Genomic DNA, 25,886 nt, shown 5'->3' with positions numbered 1-25,886 from the left:
GGACAGGACTAATCAACAAAATAATAAGAATATCTGTATATAAATGTATATACATAATACCTTTTAAAATGATTTGTAACATATATTAAGTATATAAAATGTTATCATTAAGTCTATCCCTTCTTCCACATGACAGCTCTGAAGATATCAGTCATGTCCCCATACTTTTTATCTACAGGCTGAACAGTTTCAGTTCCTCAAACCAGTGCTCTAAAATATAATACCCAGGCCTGAATAAAGTGCTCCAGATCATTTTCCTTCCTCTGGACATCATCTCTCTTAATATATGTCACATAATTTTCAGCAGTTGAATTGCCATTGGCTTATATTGAATTTTCAGCCTCTCCCCCCCCAAAAAAAAAAAACATTCTTTACACAAACTGCCTTGTCCCATTCTACTGCATTTTTTGAACGTCATTTTTACTGGAGAATTAAGAATTAATATCACACAGGGAGCCATGGAGAGGTGAGTGATTGGTGTGAACAAGCTAGAGCTTTTAACCAATAAGAGATTTGGAAGGAGAACAGGAAGAAATGATATTATCAAGGGATTGTATGACAGGAGGAGAATAGGGCTTATCACACAGCAAGAATCAGGCAAAGTGCCTTTGTGTTATCAGCCAAAAGTGAGAAAAGGTACATTGAATGGACCCCTGGTCATGAAATTATAGGAGAATAAGGATACTTCACTCAGGAAGAACTGAGTTCAAGTCCAGCCTCAGACACTTTCTAGCTGTATGACTCTGGACAAGTCACTTAAGCTCTCATTGCCTGGCAAAAAGGATCCATTGAGGAAGGAAATGGCAAACCCCTCCAGTGTCCTTGCCAAGACAACCCAATGGATAGCTATGGTTCACGGAGTCACGAAGAATTGGACATGGCTGAACGACTAAACAACAACAACAGATGGACATTTCGAGTCCGCAGCCAGAGCTAGGTTGCAATCTGCATCACTGGAAGGAATTCCCAAATCCCTGAGATCATAGTTCCCTTTGAGCCTATCTATTGATATCCTTTGTTTTTCCATCATTTTCACTTCTGAATATATCTCCTTCTCTCCTCCCTACCTCAGTAAATCATTTCTTATAATAAATATTTTAAAACAAAGGAAAAAGATCCATTCATCAAAATTAGCCAACAGTATTCCAATCCCATAGAATTCCACCTCTACAAAGAGGGGAAGAAGGTAGCACAGTTTTTTTCTTTTTCTTTTTGTTTATGCCCTTACTTTCCATCTTATAATCAGTTCGGTGTATTGGTTCGAAGGCATGAGTTGTAAGGATTAGGCAATGGGGGTTAAGTGATTTACCCAGGGTCACACAGCTAGAAAGTGTCTGAGGCCAGATTTGAATTTAGGACCTCTCTGGGCCTGACTCTCAATCCACTGCTTTTGCACCCAAATCCACCCAGTTGCCCCCTTATAATTTTTTTTCTTAAACTAAATACAGAATCTAACATTTATCCATGTTAGGTTTCAAATCTAAGCTAAAGAAAGACCAAATCAATGCTCAAAAAATATTATTCTTTGCTGTGGTATAAAGGAGAGATTACGACCAGAAGATCTATCTGGAGGCAGATGATAAGGGCTTCTTGGACCATGAAGGTAGCACCAAGAATAGAGGAAGCCATGCTGGGGAGATGCATCTTAGGAGAAATCAACAGGACTTGGTGAGAGCCTCAATGAGAGAAGGGAGGAGGGGAGAAGAGTTAGAAATAATCCCAAGGCTAGATAGGACTGTAGGAAACAAGGTGACAGAAGCAGTGAGGGATGGGTCCGTTTCCTAGAACTAGCATTATGGGACCTCAGAGGCCATTTATTCTACACTCCTTGCTTCACAGATGAGGAAACTAATCAGCAGTATCACCAAGAGGAGCAAATTTAGGGAGAGTTTAAGATATCCAGGTTAATTATAAGCTGGATGACTGACCTTGGAGTCCAGAAGACCTGAGTTCTAATCCCATGCCAGATGCTTGTTAGCTATGCATCCCTGGGCAAATAACCATCCTCATCTGTAAAATGGGGATGGTGACAGCACCTATTTCACAAGGTTGTTTGGGGCTCAAACAATAAATGTAAAATGCTTTTTAACTTTCAGCAGCTACATAGTGCTACAGTGCATCAAAAGCTGGACCTGGAGTCTGAAGGACTCATCTTCCTGAGTTCAAATCCAGCTTCAGACATTTACTAGCTATGTGACTCCTCCAGTCAAATCACTTCACTCTGTTTCCCTCAGTTTCCCCATCTGTAAAATGAGGAAAATAATAGAACCTATTTATTCATAAGGTTGTCTTGAGACTCAAATAAGAAATGTGAAACACTTTTTAACCTTATACCAACTAGGTGTTACAGTGGATAGAGCGCTCAGCCTGGAATAAGGAAGATGAGGAGTCCTAAGTTCAAATCTAGCATGAGACATTTACTAGCTGTGTGACCCTGGACATGTCACTTCACCCTGTTTGCCTCAGTTTTCCCATCTGTAAAATAAGCTGGAGAAGGAAATGGAAAATGTCTGCCAGCTGTGGGACCCTGAACAAGTCACTTCATCCTGTTTACCTTGGTTTCCCCATCTGTAGAATAAGCTGGAAATGGAAATGGCAACTCTTTGCTGGCTGTGGGACCCTGGGCAAGTTGCTTTGCCCTGTTTGCCTCAGTTTTCCCATATGTAAAATAATCTGGAAAAGGAAATGGCAACTGTTTGCTAGCTGTGGGACTCTAGGCAACTCACTTTGCCATATTTGCCTCAGTTTCCCCATCTATGAAGAAGGAAATGTGAAATTACTCCAGGGTCTCTGCCAAGAAAACCCCAGATGGAGTCGCTGAGAGTCAGACACGAGTGACATGACCAAAGAACAGAGAGAACAAGCTGTATACAAGTTAGCTGCTCGACAACTCATTTCAATCAGTTGAGCCTAGCTCTAGGCAGGAAGGACCGTCCACGATGGGCCAACAATGACAGCAATAACTCAGCCCATTCTGTAGAAAGGAGGCTGCAGCTAGGACCACCTGCTCCTGGGAGCCCCCATTCATAGATTTCACAAAGGACTGACTATATGGAACTCCCCCACGCTGGCTGCCACAGTGATGAGGATGCATTGATGGGGAGGAGAGAAATAGCCCTTCCTGTTCCTAAACTGTTTTCATGGCCACCATCTCTTCTGGCTCATCCCAACAGCCTTGTGAGATCAGATGGGAAAGACATGTTGTTATTCTCAATGTGTAGATAAAATAGGAGAGTGATAGCATGGTGTAGAAGAAAAATGATGGCCTGAGAATCAGAAGATTTGGGTTCAAATCCTACATCTGTAACTTATTAGCTGTGTGACTATGGGAAAATCACTTCATTTCAATGAGCCTCAGTCTTCTTGTCTGAAAAATGGGTATAATAATATCTGTGGTACCTATCTCATATAGCTGTTAGGAAGGTCAAATGAAGGGACATTTAAGTGGCTCAGTAGATAGAAAGCCAGCTCTAGGGACAGGAGGTCTTGGGTTCAAATTTGACCTCAGATTCTTCCTAACTCTGTGACCCTGGGCAAGTGACTTAACCTCCATTGCCCAGCCCTTGCCTCTCATCAGTCTTGGAACCAATTCTCAGTATCAATTCTAAGACAGAGTAAAGGTGTTTATTTTTTTTTAAGGAAAAAAAAGTCAAATTGGTACAGCTTGGTAGCTCAGTGGATTGAGAGCTAGGCCCAGAGATAGAAGGTCCTGTGTTCAAATATGGCCTCAGATACTTCCTAGCTGGGTGACCCTGGGCAAGTCACTTAACCCCCATTGCCTAGCCCTTACCACTCTTCTGCCTTGGAACCAATACACAGTATTGATTCCAAGATGGAAGGTAAAGACTTAAATTTAAAAAAAAAAGTCAAATAAGATAATGTATATTAAAAACTCTGAAAAACCTGAAAGTGCTATTAAAGATCAATTAAATATGGGGAAACTGAGGCAAGGGAAACTAAATGACTTCTCGAAAGTCACAGATATGTCTTTGTAGGATGTAGTCTTCTGTCATCCTAATTTTCTTTCCACCACAGACACTATTTAAATATTTGTGCCTGATTCCACATTCCAATCAGAAATGCAAAGCAGATCATCTCTGAGGCAGGAGACTACAACAAGGGCACCAGTCTGTCCCCCATCATGAAGTGACCTATTCCCACAAAAGGAGAGAGAGCCTGATCCTCTGACCTGGTGTCAGACTGATCCATGACTCTCTGTTGGTTGAGCTTGTGTATTTGGGAAATGGGGGGGAAATAATAATAGCTAATAATAATAGCTAATATCTCTATACCATGTACTAGGCACTTATGACTATTATCTCATTTTTAAGAAAATACTTACAACTACCCTGTGAATGTTTGGGCTATTATTATCCCCATTTTACAGTTGAGGAAACTGAGGCAGGCAGTGCTTAAATGACCTGCCTTTCTCACAACTACCCTGTGAATGTTTGGGCTATTATTAACCCCTTTTACAGTTGAGGAAACTGAGGCAGGCAGTGCTTAAATGACCTGCCTTTCTCACAACTACCCTGTGAATGTTTGGGCTATTATTATCCCCTTTTACAGTTGAGGAAACTGAGGCAGGCAGTGCTTAAATGACCTGCCTTTCTCACAACCACCCTGTGAATGTTTGAGCTATTATTATTCCTATTTTACAATTGGGGAAACTAAGGCAGGAAATGCTTCAACAATTTGCCTTTCGTACAATCACCCTGTGAATATTTGGGCTATTATTATCCCCATTTTACAATTGGAGAAACTGAGGTAGACAGTGTCAAATGATTTGCCCAGGATCATACAGCAAGTAAGTGTCTGAAGTGGGATTTGAACTTGGCTCTTCCTGATGCCAGGGCCATTGATCTCCCCGCTGTACAACTGAACAGTGGTGCTCTGGGTCTGATTTCCAGTATCATTTTCCCTTTATTTTCTGAATTTCCATTTCCTTATGGTTTGTGTACACCTGGTTAGTCTTACACTCTGGGCTGTGTTCTAAGATGCCTGAGACCTTATCACAGCCTTCCCCCAAAGGCTGGGCAATGATGAGTGCATCTCGGGGTCCTCAAGGGCCGTGTCTGCAACTATCTCGGAACCTTTTCTCTCTTGAGAACACGGGTGCCAGAGGTTGCAGATTACAGCCAGGATCTGGGGGGACAAGCAGATGGCGAGGTCAGTGTCCTAAGTTTCATCTGTGTCTACTTGAGTAAGTCTTCCCATGCCTTCCGCCGTTAGTTTCTTGGTCTGTAAAACAAAAGGTGTTATTATACTAAACGATCTCTAAGGGGGCGACCCGCTTTATACCTGCCTCTAAGTGAAACTGGAAGACAACTGGCGTAGCTCTAAATCTCTTTCACCCAGTTCCGAAGGGCTCTGTCTTCTTCGTCATGCTTGGTCGTACAGAATCTGGCTTGTAATAAACAAAAACTCATTTTGGAGTCGTTCGGAACATTTTCGTTAAGCAGAAATGTTCGCCGTGGTGATTGGTGGTAGCAGGATCTGGTCTAGGTTTGTTTTCCAACATAACACCCAGCAGAAATCTCTGTTTTCCGGTAGACTCTAAATGCCTCGAAGGCCAGGATGGCTTTTCATGCCATGGTTTGTCTTTGGACCCACAGCTGGTACCGTACCTTATTCCTAGTAGATACTGATTGGATTGGAGTCTTCCCATCCAGAAAAAGTACCTGATCTCCCCTGAATGCCTCCCCTTGCCCAAGCCTGGTGCCAGGGGGCACCTTGGCACAGTTCCAGCCTCTGAGCAAAAAAAAAAAAAAGCCAGCAGCAATACAATTACAATCAAAAGCCTGTCCTGACGTCCCCTGGGTTGGAAGAAGAGGAAGGGGGAAGAGGACAGTTCCCAAATTAGGTTTGTTGACTCTGTTTTGTCTTGTGGGGTTCTGAGTCGAAGCCACCAGGCTGAAAAACTGCCAGGACCAAAAGCGATGATTTATCACCAGTCAGAGACAGCTCAGACCTGCAATCCAAGATTCAACCAAAGCTTTGCTAATAAGCGCCTAGTATATGTGCATCACCAGCCTAGGCACTTGAAAAGTAAAAGAACCGAGCACCCTGCAGTCAAGAAACTTAATCATTTCATGGGGTGGGGAAGGAGAGGAAGGGGAATGTACAGAAACGGTTTTAACCTAAATACAGATGAGTACAAAGGAAGCGCCCAAGCATCCAGATGAAGTGCCAAAATTTTGAGGAGAAAGATCACTTCCATCTGGAGAGTAAGAAGTCAGGGAAGACTTCCTAGAAGAGATGGCACATGATTTGAGTTTTGAAATAAAGGGGACAGAGTGCCAGGTCTAGAGTCAGGAAGATCTGGGTTCAAATGTAGCTTCAGACACTTACTAGTGGTGTGACCCTGGAGAAGTTATTCCCTATTTGCCTCAGTTCCTCATCTGTCAAATGGAGTCACATGGGAGACAGAAAGGGCAAACCACCCCATTATCTTTGCCAAAAAACAAAGCCATGAACAAAAAAGTCCAGAGTCACATAGTCAGACACAACTGAATGACTGAACAATAGCAATCAATTTCTACCTCTGAAAGTCTTTTCTTATATCTGTTCCTCTGTCCTTTATATCTTGGCCATCACTCCAACCCATTCCCAGTTCCCTCTTCTGCCCTGGAACTGGATTCTAAGACAGAGGGCAAGAGTTTTTTTCATTTAAAAGGAGAAGAAGAATGGAATAGAGAGAAAAGAGATAAAGCAGAAAGACCAATTCAGGGACCATTGCAAGAGTCCAGTGGAAACAGGACCTAAAACAAAGATGGTAGCTGGGGAATGGAGAGAACAGGTTGGATGGAGAGATGTGGAAGAAGAAATTTCACATTTTGGCAACTGTTTGGATGTATAGAGAGGGGAGAGTAAGGAGGCAAGAAGAATGCTGAGGTTGCTAACACAGGAACCTGGAGGGATGAGTCGCTTTAAACCTTCATAGAAGAAATAAGCCGTAGGATTTCAAACTGATAATTTCATGATTAATGGGTGTCTTCAACCCCTCTGTTTCTAGGCCCCCGGTGGATGGGGGACTGGGAAGGTGTTTCTGTCCTTGGAGAAAGGAGGCTTCAGAACTTAAAGGCCTTAACAAAGGCCTTTAAATTATCTCCTAACGAGAAGGCTAAATACTGCTCAACAGCTGGGACAGAGTTTTATTTATTAGAAGGGAGATAGTAATGAGAGCAGAGACAGGAGATTAGGGTCCCTAATGCAATTGCTGAAGTGTGAATTTCTAACCAATCAAAACATCAAGAAGGGATTTGCCAAACTGGTCTTTAGGCTAAAAGGCCAGGAAAAGTAGAGCTCCAAATCTGGTTGGTTTGGTTTTTTCCCTGTTCTGTAGGAGAACAGCTCCCTACCTATCCCTCAGTGGGAAAGAGGGAAAGGGCATAGGGGCACCTCCCCCTGCCCCATGTGGCTCTAGGAGCTTGGGTCCAGACATTCAGGCTCTTCCGATCTCTGGCAAAGCAGACCAAATGGAACTTCCTGGCCAGAGCCTTGGGCATATGCTTCCCTCCATTCTCCAAGTAGTCCATCCTGGCCCTTGGACCGCACTTGGATATGGAGTCACAGATGCTGGGAAAAAACATAACCCAAGCAGCTGCAGAAACCTCCTTCTCCCCCAGGAGTCCCAGATGCTGGAAGAGCCTCCACCTGAGACCTCACCCCCTATCTCTGAGCAGGAAAATGACCACCAGGGCAGCTCAATATCCCTGAAGGCAGATCAACTCCAATCACAAATAATTGCTAGTATTTTATATTACACTTAAAGATTTTCAAAAGATTTTTTACATATATTACCTCTTTTGAGCCTCATAACAACCCTTGAGAGGTGGGCACTTTTATGATCCCCATTTTGCAGATGAGCAAACTGAAGCTGAAAAGGAATAAGTGACTTGCCCATGGCATCACTCACTGCTGGTAAGTGTCTACGGCAAGATTTGAACTCAGATCTCCTTGACTTGAAGCCACTGCATACAAAACAATGTATTTAGTGTGGTAGAGGATAACAAGGGGTATGGGGAACAGTTCTTACTTTCAAGGTTCTTAAAATAGAGTGATGAGGGAAAGCATAAACATAGGAGAGGTCTGTTAACAAAATAACATTTGTCATGAGGCAGAATTAGTTCCCCTTTCTGTGTCTTTTTCCTCATCTGCAGAAGGAGGGATTAAACCTAGAAGCTTTCTAAGGTTCTTTCCAGTGTAGACATGATGGAATATGATTTGGTGAAGACAGAAAAATTTTAGTTCAACTCCTACTTCAGACATATGTGACCCTAGTTAAGTCCCTTAATCTCAATTATCTCATCTGTAAAATGGGGATAATAATAGTACCTGCCAGGATCATCTAAGTGGTTCAGTGGATTGAGAGTCAGGCCTGGAAAAAGGAGGTCCTGGGTTCAAATCTATCCTCAGACACTTCTTAGCTGTGTGACTCGGAACTTGTCACTTAACCCCCCTTGTTTAGCCCTTAATGCTCTTCTGCCTTGGAACTCATACTGATTCTAAGATGGGAAATAAGGGTTATAAAATAATAATAATAAAGAACTGTCATGAAGACCAAAAGTATTTGATGAACCCTAAAGTACTTTGTAAACAATAACTATTATTATCTTTTTATTATTATTCTACAACCAATGAATACTAGAGGAGCTCAGAGAAAGGAAAGGAGAAAGGACTCTCGGGATTGCAAATGGCGAGACACAAGGGATTGGAGGTCATCATCCCATCCCTTATCCTGTTACAGCAGCAGAAATTGCAAGAGAGGCAGATTTTGACTTGTTCTCAGAAAAATTTCCTAACCTCACTAGAGCCACCCAGAAGTGAAATGGGCTGCCAAGAAAGCAGTGGCAAGGTTCAGGCACATTGAGAGAGGATGAGTGTCTGGGATGAGGAAAGGGGGAGACCCAGCATACTCTGCCCTGGCCAGACCCCTTTGGGGGAGTGTCTTGTGGAATTCTGAACTCCACATTTTAGGAGAAGACATAGGAGATCTGGAGAATGGATGGAGGAAGGCAACCAGGATGCTGAAGGTTCTTGAATTTATGCCAAATGAGTTTCAGCCGAAGGGACTGGGGACATTGGGAGCCTTGGTGAGGAGGACTGGGACGAGAAGTTAATGCTTTTTTGATTGATTGGTTGGTTAATTGATTGCCTAAAGAGAGAGTAGTTTTCTCCTCTTTGAAGGTCAGACAAGATTCCTGTCTGGGTCCAGATTGGACTCATGACCTCCAAGGTCCTTTCCATCTCTAATGTTCTATGATTCTATTATCCATGACCATGGGGTCACAGGGAAGTGATAGGATTTCAGTCCATGGGAGCCCAAATTCTTTATCTTGGCCACTGCTTCTTCGATTCCTATTAAAAGAATCCGTGATTAGGTACGGCCCTTTGTTGGGAGAGTAGAGGGAGATATCTCAAAGAAAAGTAACCTTGACCATCCTTGAAGCCCTTCCAGGGCTGGGAAAGGGGGAAGAGCAAGATGGAGGGGGCAGAGAGGCCACAATCACTTACTCCACTGTGGGCCTCTTTCTTTCTCTCTCATCCCCAGGTATGGGGACATGGTACCCAAGACCATCGCAGGGAAAATCTTTGGTTCCATCTGCTCCCTCAGTGGTGTCCTGGTCATCGCCCTACCTGTCCCTGTTATCGTCTCCAACTTCAGTCGGATTTACCACCAGAATCAGAGAGCTGACAAGCGACGGGCACAAAAGGTGAGTCCCTAACCCAGAGAAGCTTTCTTGCCCATCATGTGAGCCAGGTACTCAGAAAAAGGAGGTGCTGAACATGGAATCCAGAAGTCTTGAGTTCAGATCCTGACTGCTAACACCAGCCCTATGACCCTGGTAGATGAACCATTTAAATCTCACCAAGCACCAGGGTCCTCATCTGTGAAAGGCAACAGTATGGCAGAATTAATCAAAGGGCCAACTTTGGCATCAGGAGAACCAGGGTTTTAGTCCTGCCTCCACACTATACTGACTGTGTGTATCTGTGTGACCATGGGCAAGTCACTTAACCTCTCAGAGCACCTGGCCACTCAATGTCTATAAATTTCAGACACACTGCTGAGATGCATTGGAGAAAGAAGTATCCACGCTGCAAGTTCCCTACCCTAAGGAAGTCATAGGTCCAGACAACCCCCCAAAAAAGGGTAATGATTTCATTTATTGCACAGGGCTGAGCCCCATTTTCCTTATCTGTAAAAAAAAAAAAGGAAATTAGACTAGATGGCCTCTCAGGTTCTGTCCAGCTCTAAATCTATGACACAAATGATTCTATAAATTGTTATGTAGATCAGATAATATGTGTAACCTGCTTTTCAAAACTCAAAGTGCTCTATAAATTTCAGCTATGATTTTTTTAACCCTTACCTCCTGTCTTTGTATCACTTCTAAGGCAGAAGAGCAGTCAGGGCTAGGCATTTAGAATTAAGTGACTTGCCCAGGATCACACAGCTAGGAAGTGTCTGAGGCCAGATTTGAACCCAAGAACTCCCAATGTCCACTGGGCTACCTAATTGCCCCCTCAGCTATTATTATTAATGTTATTATCCCATACTGATGCAACACTTACCCACTGCTGCCTTGGGACCAGTGATTTTCATGCATGTGTAACCTACATGCCAATTCTCCTCCAAAGTCTATATATTCTTATTTTATGTATAATTAGTTTTTACAGATGGTTATTCGGCCACTTAATTCAACCTCTTCCTAAGTACAAGAATTATTTCTGTTGGATTTCCAATGGGTGATCTCTGTCTGCACATCTGCAGGGAGCAAACCCAATCAATCTATCGAGGAATAGCTCCACCTTGGTGGCCACTCATTGTTTATTTTGAACTCAAGCTCTTCTCCCGGTGATTTCCCATCCATTGTTGCTCTCTCTGCCCCATAGAGCGGAGCAAATCTAATACGCACAAGTTGCTTGTGGGGTGAAGGGTAGGAGGTTCCTGTCTGGGTCCAGAGTGGACTCATGACCCCCAAGGTCCCTTCCATCTCCAACATTCTATGATTCTATTATCCATGACCATGGGATAACAGGGAAGAGGTATGATTTAAATCCACGGGAGCCCAAATTCTTCATTTTGTTCACTGCTTCCTCCCTTCCTGTTAGAAGAATCAGTGATTAGATACAGCCCGATGTTGGGGAGGATGGAAAGATTGCCTACGGCATGGTTCTTAGCCCCAAGAAGCATATGGCCTCATGGATTAATGTAGCAGAAATGAGGGCCTTTTGAGACCAATTGAGGACAAGAAGATAATCTTCTTTTCCTCCGTTATGGATTCTTCATCCTCTCAAGCACAAGGATCAAGTTCTCAGCTTCACTAGACCTGGCCCTAACTCTTCAGAGAGAGCCCATCTCCTCCGGGTCCAAAACCAAGTAGCAGAGACAAGCTGGGGTAACATGGAGAAGAAATACGCCCCAAAAGAACACACTAGTTGTCCTAATATTTGACTCTCACCCCTTTGAGGACTGGGTTCTCCTGTTTACATTGAAGGGAGGGAAAATGAGGAATGATGAAGGCACATAGTTGAGAATGAATCAGAACAGGGTAGGAAGACGGGAGGAACTGTTCAAAAACTGATCTACTCACAGGAGTGCAGGTAGAAACTAGAGATGCCTCCTAGTCATGAGATATGTTTTCTTATTCTTATCTAAAATACTTTTATTATTTTTTTTAGTTTGATAGATTTATTTTGGCCAGGAAAATAAAAGTTTAGAAATTTAAAGAAAATTAGATCTCCTGCAGGTATGTGGGGACCAAAGACTCTTAGCTGGGGAAAGGCTCTTCTCTAGAAAAGGTGCCAAAACCCGAGCATCAGTCATGAGATGTTTTAGAGGGAAGTGGTTCTTTGGAAAGTTAGTCAGCCAATAAACACTTATTAAGCAGCTTCTGTGTGCCAAGGCACTATGCTAAGCATTGGGAATGGGAGTAAAATCAAAAATAAAAATGGCCCCTGCCTTCAGGGAGCTTATGTTCTGATGGGAGAAGATGGCATATGAACGGCAACTGTAAGGGGTGCCAAGTGAGGGCATAATGTCAAAGAGCACAGAATCAAAAGCACAACTAGGAAGGGAATGAAGCATGGCCAGTCTGTGCCCATCATCCCTAAAATGGAGGTCCTGAAAAGAACTCACCAATGGAAAAAGGGGACCACTATGGCAGAGGGATATGGCAAGGTGAGAAAGTCACAGGAACTAAAGGAAATACCAGGATGAGAGGTCAGAAGTATTTCCAGGAGCAGAATGAAGGATAGTCAATATAAGCCCATCATCTCCCCCAATGGACTCCCCAATAGGGGAAGGGGAATGGCAAGGAAACATTTCAGGGTGAGAAGGTTCTGGGTTAGATGATCTCTGAGGTCCCTTCAGACCTTGGTTCGATACCTCTGTGATTCTCACCAGGAATTTTGTTGTTGGCTTTATGACATTAGGTCAGCATGTCCTAATTTGCCAAAAACTACCAGTAGGGTATAAGTAGCAGGAGACAGAGGGCTGGGCAGTGGTCCTCAGACTTCCACGCCAGGGTACTTTCTATTGGACTATCTGCCAATGTATTAGTTTAATATCATCTTCAATTTGGCAAACATGAACCCTGAACCATTTCCAAGTCATTGATAAGGATGTGAGAAGAGACCTCTAGCACTCCATCAGACACCTGCTATAGGCTGGCATTGATCTTGGGGTTAAAAGGGGCCTCAGAGACCATCTAGACCAAGAGTCTGCAAACTGTAGCCTCATATCCAAAGCCTGTTTTTATATGGTCTGTGAGGTTTTGTATTTTTAATTCATTTTTTAAAATATTAAATATTTCAATGTTTTTAATATTAAATATCTTTTTAAATATCTTTTTACATTTTTAAATATTAAATGTGGCATTAGGGGTAGCTAGATGGCATAGTGGACCTGAAATCAGGAAGACCTGAGTTCAAAATCAATCTCGGACCCTTACTAACTGTACGATCTTGGGCAAGCTAACCCTGTTCACCTCCGTTTTCTCGTCTGTCAAATGAGCTGAAGACAAAAATGGCCAACCACTCCAGTGTCTTTGCCAAGAAAACCTCAAATGGGCTCATGAAGAGTTGAACACAACTGAAACAGTTGAACAAAATGTGAAAATTCATTCTTGCAGGCTATTCAAAAAGAGGTTGCAGGTCAGATTCAGCTTTCAGGCTCTAGCGTGCTAACCCTTGATCTGGAGCGATCTGTGTCTCACCAAAAATCCCCACAGCAATATCTCCAGCAGGTTTCATTTGAATACATAAACCGAGTCAGAAGTAGCCTGTTCCACTCCTGGGTAGCACTCGTGGACAGGAAATGTTTCCTTATTCCAAGGTGGTCTAATAGAAAGAGCCCTGAATATGAAGTCAGAAGACTTGGCTCAGAGCTCAGCCGTCATTTGCTAGCTGTGTGACCTTGAAGCAAATCGCTTAAGCTCTGCCGACTTCTATTTCTTCATCTCTAAAATGGGGAGATTGAGCTAGATGACCAATTCTAAACCTAGTATCCTATCCTCCTCCGCACCCTCCCTGGACTCACTGCTGCCTGCCCATCACCCCTCCACTTTGTAATAGATAATACTTGAGGGTATATTTCATATATATTCCCAGTATCTGGGACTCTAACCATTATTTTCACTATCTGAAGCCCTAGAAGACAACAGACCCAAGGACCAGGTTTAATAGAAATACAAGAATGTTGTGTTTCCCTGGGAAAGGAGAGATGCTCCGGAACATCCCAGCAAAGTCCCCAGGACATCTTGTCTGTGATGTCCCCAAAAAGGGTCTTCCATGGAAAAGAAAGAAGACCTAGGGGAGCGGGTTCCAGAGTTTTCTGACCCCCCCCCCCAGTCCCCAAAGATGAATGGAACAAAGAAACCCTCAGTAAGTGCAAAGAGGAGAGAGACAGAGACACAGGGAGAGGGCGAGAAGCTGGCTACTCCTTGGCAGCATAAATGCGCCAGAGAGAGATTTTTTTGTTCCTCCCCGAAGCCCACAATGGAAAAGAATTAATTAGACGTGGTTTTGGCTGACTCCATAGAGTGGTGCCAGGCAGCCTAGGTCAGGGCAAGGGGGGCAGGCAGGGTGGAATGGAGGCAATTGATTCTTTCTGAGTAAAGTACATCCTGGCAAACTTGGGAAGCAGAAAATGAGCTGGTATTAAAAAATGAGATCAGCATGTGTTGACTCCAGTGTCATGATGACAACATTTCTGGGTGAAAATCGGAGTTTTAGGTTTTGAGAGGGGATTAGAAATTGAGAGAAAAGTTCTCAGAGCTGTAGGAGAATAGAACTATGGAATTCTCACTCATGCAATCCCTGGCTTGGAGATTTGCACCAGGACACTTCCCCAAGACCCTCTAGAAGTGAAAATAGCACTGGAGGAACAAAGGACTGAATATGGCAAAGCCTCAGACCTCCAGATGCCTTCCCAACAAATCCCTGGTCAAGAATAGTGCCAGGAGCCCCACTTACATACAGAGCAAAGAATATCGATGCCCTGGGGCAAAGCTCCATTTGCCGTACCCTTGTTACTCCTTTACTTGACTAGTCAAATCTGTTCAAGAGTTGTTTCCTGAACCCTCTCTGGTTTGGGAGCCTGCCCATCCCATCCCCACCCTCTCTGCAACCACAACCCATGGCACTAGAGTACTTCCAGAGCTAGGTACTCACTGGAATCCAATCCTACGGGCATTTTAAAATGCTCTCAACTGAGCAGAGGATTTAGAGAAATAATTGGTCACACTTTAAAAGCTCCCAGCCTCACATTTAGCCTCCAGTAAAAGCTACACTATCTGTATCCCTAACGCAGCTGTACTCAAGGTATCTCTCACGTGCCAATTGCCCACATCTTAGGGCATCTCATCTGTTTCCTGCTTGTCCCCCAGAGGTTACAGCTGAGAAGGTGGGAGCTCCCCTATGGCTCCATAAAGCCCATCCCAGGTCCTTAAGAGATAGAGAATGTCTTGTCTTTTTTCCCCCTTCACTGGCAGGTGAAAATGACTCCCTCTCCCTCCCACCCTCCCTCCTTCTTTCCTTTTTTCTCCATCTGACATCAGAGTAAATATTTACAGAGTTTTCACTCAGGCTGATGCTGCCTTTCGACAAGGTTGTTCAACCCTACCCCCTTTCACCTTGGGCTCTCTTCCAGGGTGGCAAAAAATAGTTATCCTCTTCTAGTGGCTGAGGACACGCAGCTCAGGTCTGGGGGGACAAGTCACAAAGGAGAGCAAGGGTAGGAGGGAAAATGTTAGCCCTCAACCAAAGCCAGTCCCTTAAGATTGAGAGCAGCTCTGAAAATAAGCACCAGCCTACAAGCCTACGCCTGGAGTCTAGGAGGAAATGACTGCCCTCATTCTCCTCTTCTCTTCCCTTCACATTTGATTTCCATAGGTTTTCTATATCAGGAAGATTTGGATGGTGACAGCCAAACAGACGTCATGTTTTCTAATCAAACTATAGATATGGGGGCAGGAGTAGAGGCCTGAGAAGTTAGGGGGTTGGGAGAGAAGAGGAATGTTTCTCCTTTTTGTCTTTCCTCTTCTTGCATTCCCTTCTCTCCCTCACTCCCTTATTCCCCTCTTCCATATTTCTCTCCTCATTCCTTCTCTTCTCTCTTTCCCTCCACTCCCTTTCCTACTTCCCTCCTTTCTTCTTCTCCTAATCTCTTCCTTTCTCCTCTCCACTCTTATCCTAAGCTTCCTCTCCTCTCCTCTTTCTCTCCCCTTCCACTTCTCTGTCTCTCCGTCTTTCTCCTTCTATTTCTCCAAGGAGAAAGCTGTGTTGCCACTCCAGATGAGAGATGTAAATATTCAGGTACGAAAGGGCACCTGTAAGCAAAACTGTTAAAAGGTACTTAAGGAATGAAGGGTGAGATTGATGGAGAGCTAGCAGCACTCAAAATGAGTGATCATCAAAGGGGAATGAGCGTTTCCAGCAGAGTCATCTCCTTTCCCAAAAGGAAGAAATCACCACCACTTAAAGCCACTCAATCGCTCTCTCCCCTCCCATTGGAGTCTACCCCATTTAGGAATGTTCACTTCTGGTCAACCTGTGCTGTGTACTCTGCTCAGCTGAATTGGAAGGCGAGAAGTAGGAATTCCCCCAGCCCATTCCTAGGAGACATGCTGGTCTGCCATCACACTTACTCCTCTTCCCATCTCTCATACACATACATTTCCACCACTGGTGTGTACCCCTGGGGCAAAAGCACTCACACACACACACACACACACACATACACACACCCCTCCAGCTTCTCCAGGCTGAAGAGGAAATGTGGAAATGGACAGCAGTGATGTCTCAAATTGCAGTGGACAAATGACGTGTCTGAGGTGGCCATAGCCATTGAGGTTGAGATAGAAAACAACTGGGCTCTGGTCTTAAGTTCAGGACTTAAGGGATCACTCCCACTGGGCTATAGCTATGGCTGGTAGACTTTACTAAGCTAGCCTTCCTGGTCTGATCAGCCACAGTAGGACGCACTGGGCATTAGCTCCAACATCGTGATATGTTGGTTCTCATCCAGTATGAAGGATAACCACCAACCAACCAACCAGCTAGGTCACAGCAGTAGAACAAGAAGTCAGAATGAAGGCCTGGATAGAAGGACGTTGCAAATATAGAGTTAAACCCTCTACTAATTCTTCCCTAAACCCTCCTTCTCTCTGGTACAAGATGGTGCCATCCTTGTCAGCGATCCCTCTAAATCAGGGGTGCTGGACCTTTTCTATTCAGCTTATGGATTACTAATCAGAATCATGATTTGAAATGCACAAGATAAAATACATAGAATTATAAAGGGAACCAATTCTAGTGAAATATAGTTAAGAATTTTATTTTTCAAGACAATGATCCCAGGTTAAGAACACCTGCCCATTTTAGGTATAAATACCAGTGTTCACCCACAGCAGGGCAAACTCAAATATAAGCCAGATCCCTGAGGGCTAGTAGACATTGACTTGGAAAACCACAAATTAACATTATCTGTGTTGTATTATATTTTTATTTATTTTGTTAAGTATTTCCCAGTTATATTTTAATCTAGTTCCTAACCAGAGTTTTGCTCTGATCTACTGGTACCCAAGGCAGTCAAACTATATAATAAAAGTGGAGAGAGATTAAATAAGGTGACTGAGCAAAGAGTAGTAAAAAGAATGAGTCTGGGAAAAGTAGAGTGTGAGGTGCTAACTTTGACAGCAGTAGGCTAAAATTGGAATGATACAGAAAAGATGCATGGCCCTTGCTTAGAGATGACATGCAAATTCATGATGCATTCTAAGGTCTCCACTCTTCTAGTTTAGGTAATATTTCTCTCTCTCTCTCTCTCTCTCTCTCTCTCTCTCTCTCTCTCTCTCTCTCTCTCTCTCTCTCTCTCTCTCTCTGTCTCTCTCTCTCTCTCTCTCTCTGTCTCTCTCTGTCTCTCTCTCTCTCTCATTATCTCTCTCTCTCTTTTTCTCTCTTTCTCTCTCATTATCTCTCTTATTCTCTCTCTCTTTTGGTGGAGGGAGAATTATGGAAACAAAAAGATAATGGTAGTGATGCTTTAAAAAAGGGAAGAAAAGAAATGAAACAATGGCACATCTTAAGAATGAAAGGAAAAGAGAAAGAAATTCTAAAGGAGACAAAGGCAAGCAGGGCAGACTTGGAACTACACTGCTAAAAAGTGATGTGCTGTTGTGCTTAATCGTCAGCCCCTAAACAATATTAAACAATATTTGGGAGCAGTTAGGTGCCACCATAGTGCATAGAAAGCCAGGTCTAGAGTCAGGAAGCCTCATCTTCCTAAAATCAAATGTGACCTCAGACACCAATTGTATGACCCTGGGCAAGTCACATAACTCTGTTTGCCTCAGTTTCCTCATCTGCAAAACAAACTGGAGAAGGAAATGGCAAACCACTCTAGTATTTCTGCCAAGAAAATCCCAAATGGGGTCATGAAGAGTTGGACATGACTGAAAATGACCGAACAAGTTTAATATATAATCCTCTCTTTTCCATACTTCTTTATGAATAGAAATTATGTTGGTTGATGTTTGTCCAGTTCATAATAATAAAAATGAACATTTTAAAAGATTTTAATTGAGAGTCAGCATAGTATATAAATGAAAGGAAAAAAGCTTTTATTACGCATTTAATATATTCAAAGCACCTTGATAAGAGTTGAGCCTACAAGTCAAAAAGGTAGACAATCCTGCTCTCAAGTTCAGGATTAAAAACAATTTTTAGCCACAAATCATGTGGAAAGGTCCCCAGATCCTTAGGAGGCAGCAGCAAGACCTCTTCTTTAATGTATTTTCCTCTGATAAAGTCATATCAGGCATAGTAGATTGGGAACTGGCATGAAAACCACAAATATTGGGGTTCAAATCCTACTTCTGACATTTTGGCTGTGTGACCTTGGATAAATCACCTGGCTTCTCAGGGCTATAGATGGGTCTCTGAGACTATTAGTTGAAGAGTAGGGGGCTTACCTACATTTGTTATTACTGTTTAGTTGTGTTCAACTCTTCTTGACCCCATTTAGGGCTTTCTTGGTAAAGATACTGGAATGGTTTGCCATTTCCTTTTCCAGCTCATTTTACAGATGAGGAAATGGAGGCAAACAGGACCAAAAGACTTCATTGCCTAAGGTCACACAGCTGGCAAACATTTGCCATTTCTTTCTCCATTTGACATTTGACAGATAAGGAAACTGAGGCAAACAAGGGTAAGTGACTTGTTCAGGATCACATACCTAGTAAGCATCTGAAACCAGATTTGAACTTAGAAAAAAGAGACTTTCTTTTTTATTATTAATTTTACTTATTAATTTTTTAAAATATTTTCCATGTTTCCATGACTTATTTTCTTTTCCTCACCTCTTCTCTCCCCACCCCTCCCAGAACCAACAAACAATTCCACTGGGTTGCACAAATGTTGTCACTTGATACCTACTTCCATATTATTCATTTTTGGTATAAAGCAATCTTTTAAAGCCTAAACTCTGAATTATATACCCATATATACATGTGATAAGTGAGGTCATGTCTTTTGCTTTTGCATTTCTACTTTCATAATTCTTTCTCTCAATGTGGTTAACATTCTTTCCCATAAGTCCTTCAGGCATGTCCTGGCATATTGCATTGCTACTAGTAACAAAGTCCTTTACATTGGATTGTTCCACATTGTTTCACTTTCTGTGTACAATATTCTCCTGGTTCTGCTCCTTTCACTCTGCATCAGTTCATTGAGGTTCTCCCAGTTCATATGGAATTCCTCCAGATCATTAATCCTTACAACACAATAGTATTCCATCACCAACATATACCACAATTTGTTCGGCCATTCCCCAATTGAAGGGCATCCCCTCATTTTCCAATTTTTTGCTACCACAAAGAGTGCAGCTATAAACATTTTTGTACAAGTATTTTCCCCTATTATCTCTTTTGGGGTATAAACCCAGCAGTGGTATGGCTGGATCAAAGGGTTAGCATTCTTTTTAAACCAAATGCAGAAGACAGCTGGGTGTTTCAGTGAATTGAGAGTCAGACCCAGAGATGGGAGGTCCTGGGTTCAAATGTGACCTCAGACATTTCCTAGCTGTGTGACCCTGGGCAAGTCACTTAACCCCCATTGTCTAACCCTTTCCACTCTTCTGCCTTAGAACCAAAAACCAGTATTGATTCTGAGATGAAAGGTAAGGGTTTAAAAAATTTAAATTAAAAAATTAAATAAAGCCAATTGCAAAGAAGAGACTTTCTGACTCCAAGCCCAGCCCTCTATTCCTGTGCCACTTAGCTGTTATTTAGTATTATTATTATTAATAGACTTATGTTGAAGGAATGAATAAATGAATGAATGAATCATTTTTGAGGGCTCACTATGTGCCAAGTACTGTGCTGCTCACTAGGGATACAAATAGAAAAAGTGAGATAGTCTCTCTTCTCAAGGAGCTAACACTCTTTTTAGGGGAAACAATATATAAAATCAAGTTCAGCTATAGGGCAGATGGAAGGCTCCAGAAGCCCCCAAAGTGAGACAGTGAGTCAGATGGCAAGGCCCAAGGGTCCTTGAATTACATCAGAACTTCAGATGACAGTACTAGAGGTCAGCAAGCAGATGGTAAGGCCTGGAGGACATTAAGAGGCAGCAGCAGGGCAGATGGCTAGTCCTGTGGCCTTCCATCTTATCCAATGGAATAAATTTGGTGATCCCATCACATCCAAGTCATGTGAGCAGTGAGCAGTCCAGTTGGGTCCTAAAATGCCCCAATCAGGGGAGGGAGAGAGAAGGGAAGAGAAGGGGTCATGACCAGTCCTTCTGCATCATGGCTACCCTAGATGGGGTCTTTAAATCCTTGGTTAGGCAAGACAAAGATGACGTCCCACCAAAGGAGTATGAAGAATAGTTAGACAGGTATTAGGCAAACAAAGGACAATGTCTCCCAAATAAGAGAGGAGACTATCCAGGAACACAAATGAAGGGGATTTAACAGTGTCAACAAAGGGAGATCTTTTGTTGTTGTTGTTTTTTACCAGTTAAGTATTTTTCTTTTCACGGAGGTAATTCTTCATTTTCTTACTGTTCTCCAGTCATCCAAAAATTAAATTCAAACAAATGTCTGTGGAATAAAACAAAAGGTGACTTCTGACCCACACCAAAATACCAGTATAGCCACTGGATAGCACCTCAGTGGGAACACCATTAGCAAAGAGGTCAAGAAGGATGGAAAATGAGAATAATCCATCAGATTTAGTAATTGGGCACTGACAACCTTGGAGAGAGCAGGTTCAATTAAGATATTGTGAATAAGATATTGTGAGCAACCTTGGTACAATGGAAAGAATGATGGATTTGGAATCATGAGGAGTGTGGCTCAGAGGATTATAGTCATTGGGATGAGTGATGTCACAGAAGTCATTCAATTGGGGGACTTTTCTTAAGGAAGAGGAGGGTGCTGTACACCTTGTAGTTTGCTTATCAGGACAAGCTCTTTCTTGATCAAAGGACTTAACATTTTCAAAACATTAAAAATAAATAGTATAATCAGTATTGATGGTCTAATTAATATTTTGTTTTATTTGGGGTTTGGGTTACAATGACCAATATGGAAGTGTGTAAGGATAAAAATAAAATGGAAGGAAGGAAGGAAGGAAGGAAGGAAGGAAGGAAGGAAGGAAGGAAGGAAGGAAGGAAGGAAGGAAGGAAGGAAGGAAGGAAGGAAGGAAGGAAGGAAGGAAGGAAGGAAGGAAGGAAGGAAGGAAGGAAGGAAGGAAGGAAGGAAGGAAGGAAGGAAGGAAGGAAGGAAGGAAGGAAAGAGTACAGATCCCAGGTTAAGAAGTCCAGAGGAGTTCACCCACTTCTGAGATGCTAGATCCTATCTGCACATGTACATTAGAAGCAAGATGGAGTAGCTTGAGTTTAGAGGGGGAGCCATCTGGTGGCTTGCACTGGTACTATGGCCCAAACAGGGAGGAAACTGGTGGAAAAGGACTCCATGATGTTTTTTACATGGAAATGAATAGCTGGGACTAGATGACTTCTGAGGTTTCCTCAACTCAGAATCTGTGATTCTATGAGTAAGAAAGGTTGATACAATTAGTATATTTGGATTTTTTGTGAATTTATACTGCACTATTCTTTAATACTTTCATGCATCTCCTTGATGTAGATATTTCCTCCAATTGGACAAACGGCAAACCATCAATGCCTTTTTTTATTATTATTTAAATCCTTGCCATTCTTCTTAGAATTTTGGTTCTAAGGCAGAATAGTGGTAAGGGCTAGGCAATGGTGGTCAAGTGACTTGCCCATGGTCACACTGCTAGGAAGTGTCTAAGACCAGATTTGAACCTAGGACCTCCCATCTCTAGGCCTGGTTCTCAATCCACTGAACCACATAGCTGCCCCCCATCAATGCCTTCTAATCTTGTTTGCCTCTGATCTTTTTCTTCCTGTAACTCTTTGGCAAGGAAACAACCAAATGTACTGAAGACCTTCCTTTGGATCATGTTATTTCATGGTCTCCTTTTTGGTTTTTTTGTCTATGGACCTCTTCTCAAAATAATGTGTTGGGTTTTTCCAAGGCTCTTGCATTCTATTTATTTATTTATTTTTAAGGATTTTTCTATAGTTCTATGATTCATGATCTCTCCCTTCCTTCCTCCCCCCACCCCTCCCAGAGCTGACAAGCAATTGTACTGTATGTATGTATGTATCAAAATAATGTTTTTAAAGATTTGAAGGAAAGGCTGAATTTCTGTTAGAAATGGGGTTCTTAGCCCAAGGTTTGAAGAGCTGTTTGTTTGTTTGCTTTTTAATATTTTTGGTAATTACATTTCAATATTTAAATCAGTTGGTGGTGTAATGGATAGAGAAGGAAAATACGAGTTCAAATGTGGCCTCAGACACTCACCAGTTGTATGACCATTGGCAAGTCATTTAACCTCTGCTTACCTCAATGTCCTCAGTTGGGGATAATAACAACACCTATTTTACAGGGTTCTTGTAAGGTCCAAATGAGAGAATATTTTTAAGTGCTTAGCACAGTGCATGGCACATAGTAAGAATAAATATTTATCCTCTTTCTTTTCCCTTTCAATATCATTGGTTTTCTTTGGAGAAAAAAAAATGTATTTTTTCTATGCATTTAAAAACATGATTCTGAGATGGGGTCCATAGACTTCAGTCTGCCTCAGGGGTCCATGACCTAATAAAAGTAAAGAACCCCTGAATAAGGGTTAGTCAAAATAAGGATGTAATTTTTTTCCATCCTAGTTCACAGCCCCCTCGAAATCCATCTGTGGTCTATTTGATGAAGAACCCCTGCTCTAGCTCACATGATGGTATGTGGCTACTAGGATAGCATACAAGCTATCCATCTGTGTATCTTTTTTTTTATCTTCTCTAGAGTAATTTTATTTTTTTTTAATTTTATAATATTTTATTTTATCATTTCCATGCATTATTCATTGAAGACAAAGATCATTTTCTTTTCCTCCCCCCCACCCCCTGTAGCCGACGCATGATTCCACTGTGTTCTTGATTCGAACTCATTGCCATGTTGTTAATATTTGCATTAGAGTGTTCGTTTAGAGTCTCTCCTCTGACCTGTCCCCTCAACCGCTGTGCTCAGGCAGTTGCTTTTCCTCGGTGTTTCTACTCCCACAGTTTGTCCTCTGCTTATGAATAGTGTTTTTTCTCCTAGATCCCTGCAGATTGTTCAGGGACATTACACCGCCCCTAATGGAGAAGTCCATTACATTCGATTATACCACAGTGTATTAGTCTCTGTGTACAATGTTCTCCTGGCTCTACTCCTCTCACTCTGCATCACTTCCTGGAGGTCATTCCAGTCTCCATGGAATTCTTCCACTTTATTATTCCTTTTAGCACAATAGTATTCCATCACCAACATATACCGCAATTTGTTCAGCCATTCCCCAATTGATGGGCATCCCCTCGTTTTCCAATTTTTGGCCACCACAAAGAGCACAGCTATGAATATTTTTGTACAAGTCTTTTTCCCCATTATCTCTTTGGGGTACAGACTCAGCAGTGCTATGGCTGGATCAAAGGGTAGACATTCTTTTGTCGCCCTTTGGGCATAGTTCCAAATTGACCTCCAGAATGGTTGGATCAGTTCACAACTCCACCAGCAATGCATTAATGTCCCAACTTTGCCACATCCCCTCCAGCATTCATTACTTTCCTTTGCTATCATGTTAGCCAATCTGCTAGGTGTGAGGTGATACCTCAGAGTTGTTTTGATTTGCATCTCTCTGATTATAAGAGATTTAGAACACTTCTTCATGTGCTTATTAATAGTTTTGATTTCTTTATCTGAAAACTGCCTATCCATGTCCCTTGCCCATTTATCAGTTGGAGAATGGCTTGGTTTTTTGTACAATTGATTTAGCTCTTTATAAATTTGAGTAATTAAACCTTTGTCAGAGGTTTTTATGAAGATTTTTTTCCCAATTTGTTGTTTTCCTTCTGATTTTAGTTACATTGGTTTTGTTTGTACAAAAGCTTTTTAATTTGATGTAGTCAAAATTATTTATTTTACATTTTGTGATTCTTTCTATGTCTTGCTTGGTTTTAAAGTCTTTCCCCTCCCATAGGTCTGACATGTATGCTATTCTGTGTTTACCCAATTTACTTATGGTTTCCTTCTTTATGTTTAAGTCATTCACCCATTTTGAATTTATCTTGGTATAGGGTGTGAGGTGTTGATCAATTCCTAATCTCTCCCACACTGTTTTCCAATTTTCCCAGCAGTTTATGTGTATCTTTTTTTGTCAATACATCATCAACCATCCGCTAGCTCCAGTCACATCTTTTTGATAATATTTTATGTCATTTTGTGTGTGTAATTTCATCATTGTAATAATAATATACTGCACCAAGAAGTAAGGCATACTGGATAGAAAGCCAATCTTATAATCAGAAATATCTGAATTCAAATCCAAGCCCTAATATAAATTGGCTGTGTGACCCTGGGCAAGTCACAACTTCTCAGTGTCCCAGTGCCTCTAAGACCATACATTTCAAAACAGTTACCAACCTTCATTGGTTGCTGTCATTCATTCATTTCGGTCATGTCCAACTCTTCATAACCCCATTTGGGGTTTCTCAGCAAAGATACTGGAGTGGTTTACCATTTCCCTCTCCAGCTCATTTGTCAGATGGGGAAACTGAGGCCATCTGGGTGAAGTGACTTGCCCAGAGTCACACAGCTAGTAAGTGTCTGGGGCTGGATTTGAACTCAAGTCTTCCTAATTCCAGACCCAGCACCTAATCTTTATTAAAAGTCATGGATCTGATCCAAAAAATAATTATATTGATCATACATCTCTCCATTGTCCTATGAGTGACCCAGCACTTAGATTCATACTGTTTAAAATTCTCTGTCATGGAGCATGACCAAAAGAATATTTTAAAAAGAACAATGACATCTTAAGTAAGGAAGGAATTTGGGATGACTGAAATCACTGCAATATTTCCCAAGTGTTCACTGTCTTCATCCAGTTCTCAGCCCATCTCTATACATCAGCAATATCCTTGATCTCTGCTCTAAAGTGCCAATCCTGTGGGATAATTAGCTATATAATTGCATATCATAATCTGGATGGTAGGTAGTCTTCATCCATTTTGGTTTTTCCTGTGTGGATAGTTAGCCCAAACACTTGTGAATAGTGAATAGAACCTCTCTTAGGAAGTTCTGCAGTATTCTGGAAATTTTTTTTATCTGCAGAGAATCACATCTGTAGGACCTCAACCACTCTAGGGAATCAGACCTTCTTCAATTTGGACTTTGCATAATACTTCCTTCTTGACAGTGGCAAACCTTTCTAGCAAGGGTACATCTTTTTATTCATTTGATATCCATCATGAGATCATCAAAGATTTATCACCATGATCTCTTTTATAAAGGAGTCTTGTATGATCTTAAGAGGTATAATAGGACATGATGAGGGTCTTATGGGCGCCATTTTGCTCTGTTCAGCCAAAAGCTTTTCAGTCATCAGCAAACAGGAATCCAAGTAGGCTCTTGTATTCTCCCTACTTTTCAGTCAGTTGTGTGAATGATGTGTTCTGCTTTCAGATATCATTTGGGAAAGGCTGCCTATTATGCCCTTCTCATATCTTAATCAAGGACGTCCTCAAAAATGTGTGTAGATTACTTTCACGGCGATTTTGTAGAGATGAGAAAGTAGGCGTATGAGTCAATAGTTATTGATAACCTGACAATTGCCTTTTTCGGTAGCGAGAGCGGCCATGATTTTTCCCCCCAATCATTAAGCATCTTCCTCCCTTTCACAGAGAGCTCTCAAAATCAATTCCCTCAAAACCATGTTGCTTCCAACATGGATCCCTCCTCTTTATAGTTGCCCTGA

The 25,886-nt window shown here is 42.1% G+C and overlaps 1 protein-coding gene and 1 non-coding gene across 3 annotated transcripts in view; both read left to right on the top strand.

Annotated features, from left to right (window-relative positions):
• Nucleotides 1–25,886, top strand: part of KCND3 (potassium voltage-gated channel subfamily D member 3) — a 329,597-nt gene that overhangs the window by 284,276 nt on the left and 19,435 nt on the right. For both annotated transcript variants that reach the window (XM_001372901.4, XM_001372886.4), the window contains exon 3: nucleotides 9,554–9,716. In XM_001372901.4, coding sequence (XP_001372938.1) covers nucleotides 9,554–9,716 — 163 coding nt within the window. The remainder of the gene's footprint in view (nucleotides 1–9,553; nucleotides 9,717–25,886) is intronic.
• Nucleotides 17,191–17,293, top strand: LOC130457725 (U6 spliceosomal RNA). The gene has a single exon (XR_008917009.1). It is a non-coding gene; the product is annotated as a U6 spliceosomal RNA (small nuclear RNA).

This window comes from Monodelphis domestica, chromosome 2, assembly GCF_027887165.1.
Source record: "Monodelphis domestica isolate mMonDom1 chromosome 2, mMonDom1.pri, whole genome shotgun sequence".
Lineage (NCBI taxonomy): Eukaryota > Metazoa > Chordata > Mammalia > Didelphimorphia > Didelphidae > Monodelphis > Monodelphis domestica.
This window is presented reverse-complemented; position numbering and strand designations above follow the sequence as displayed.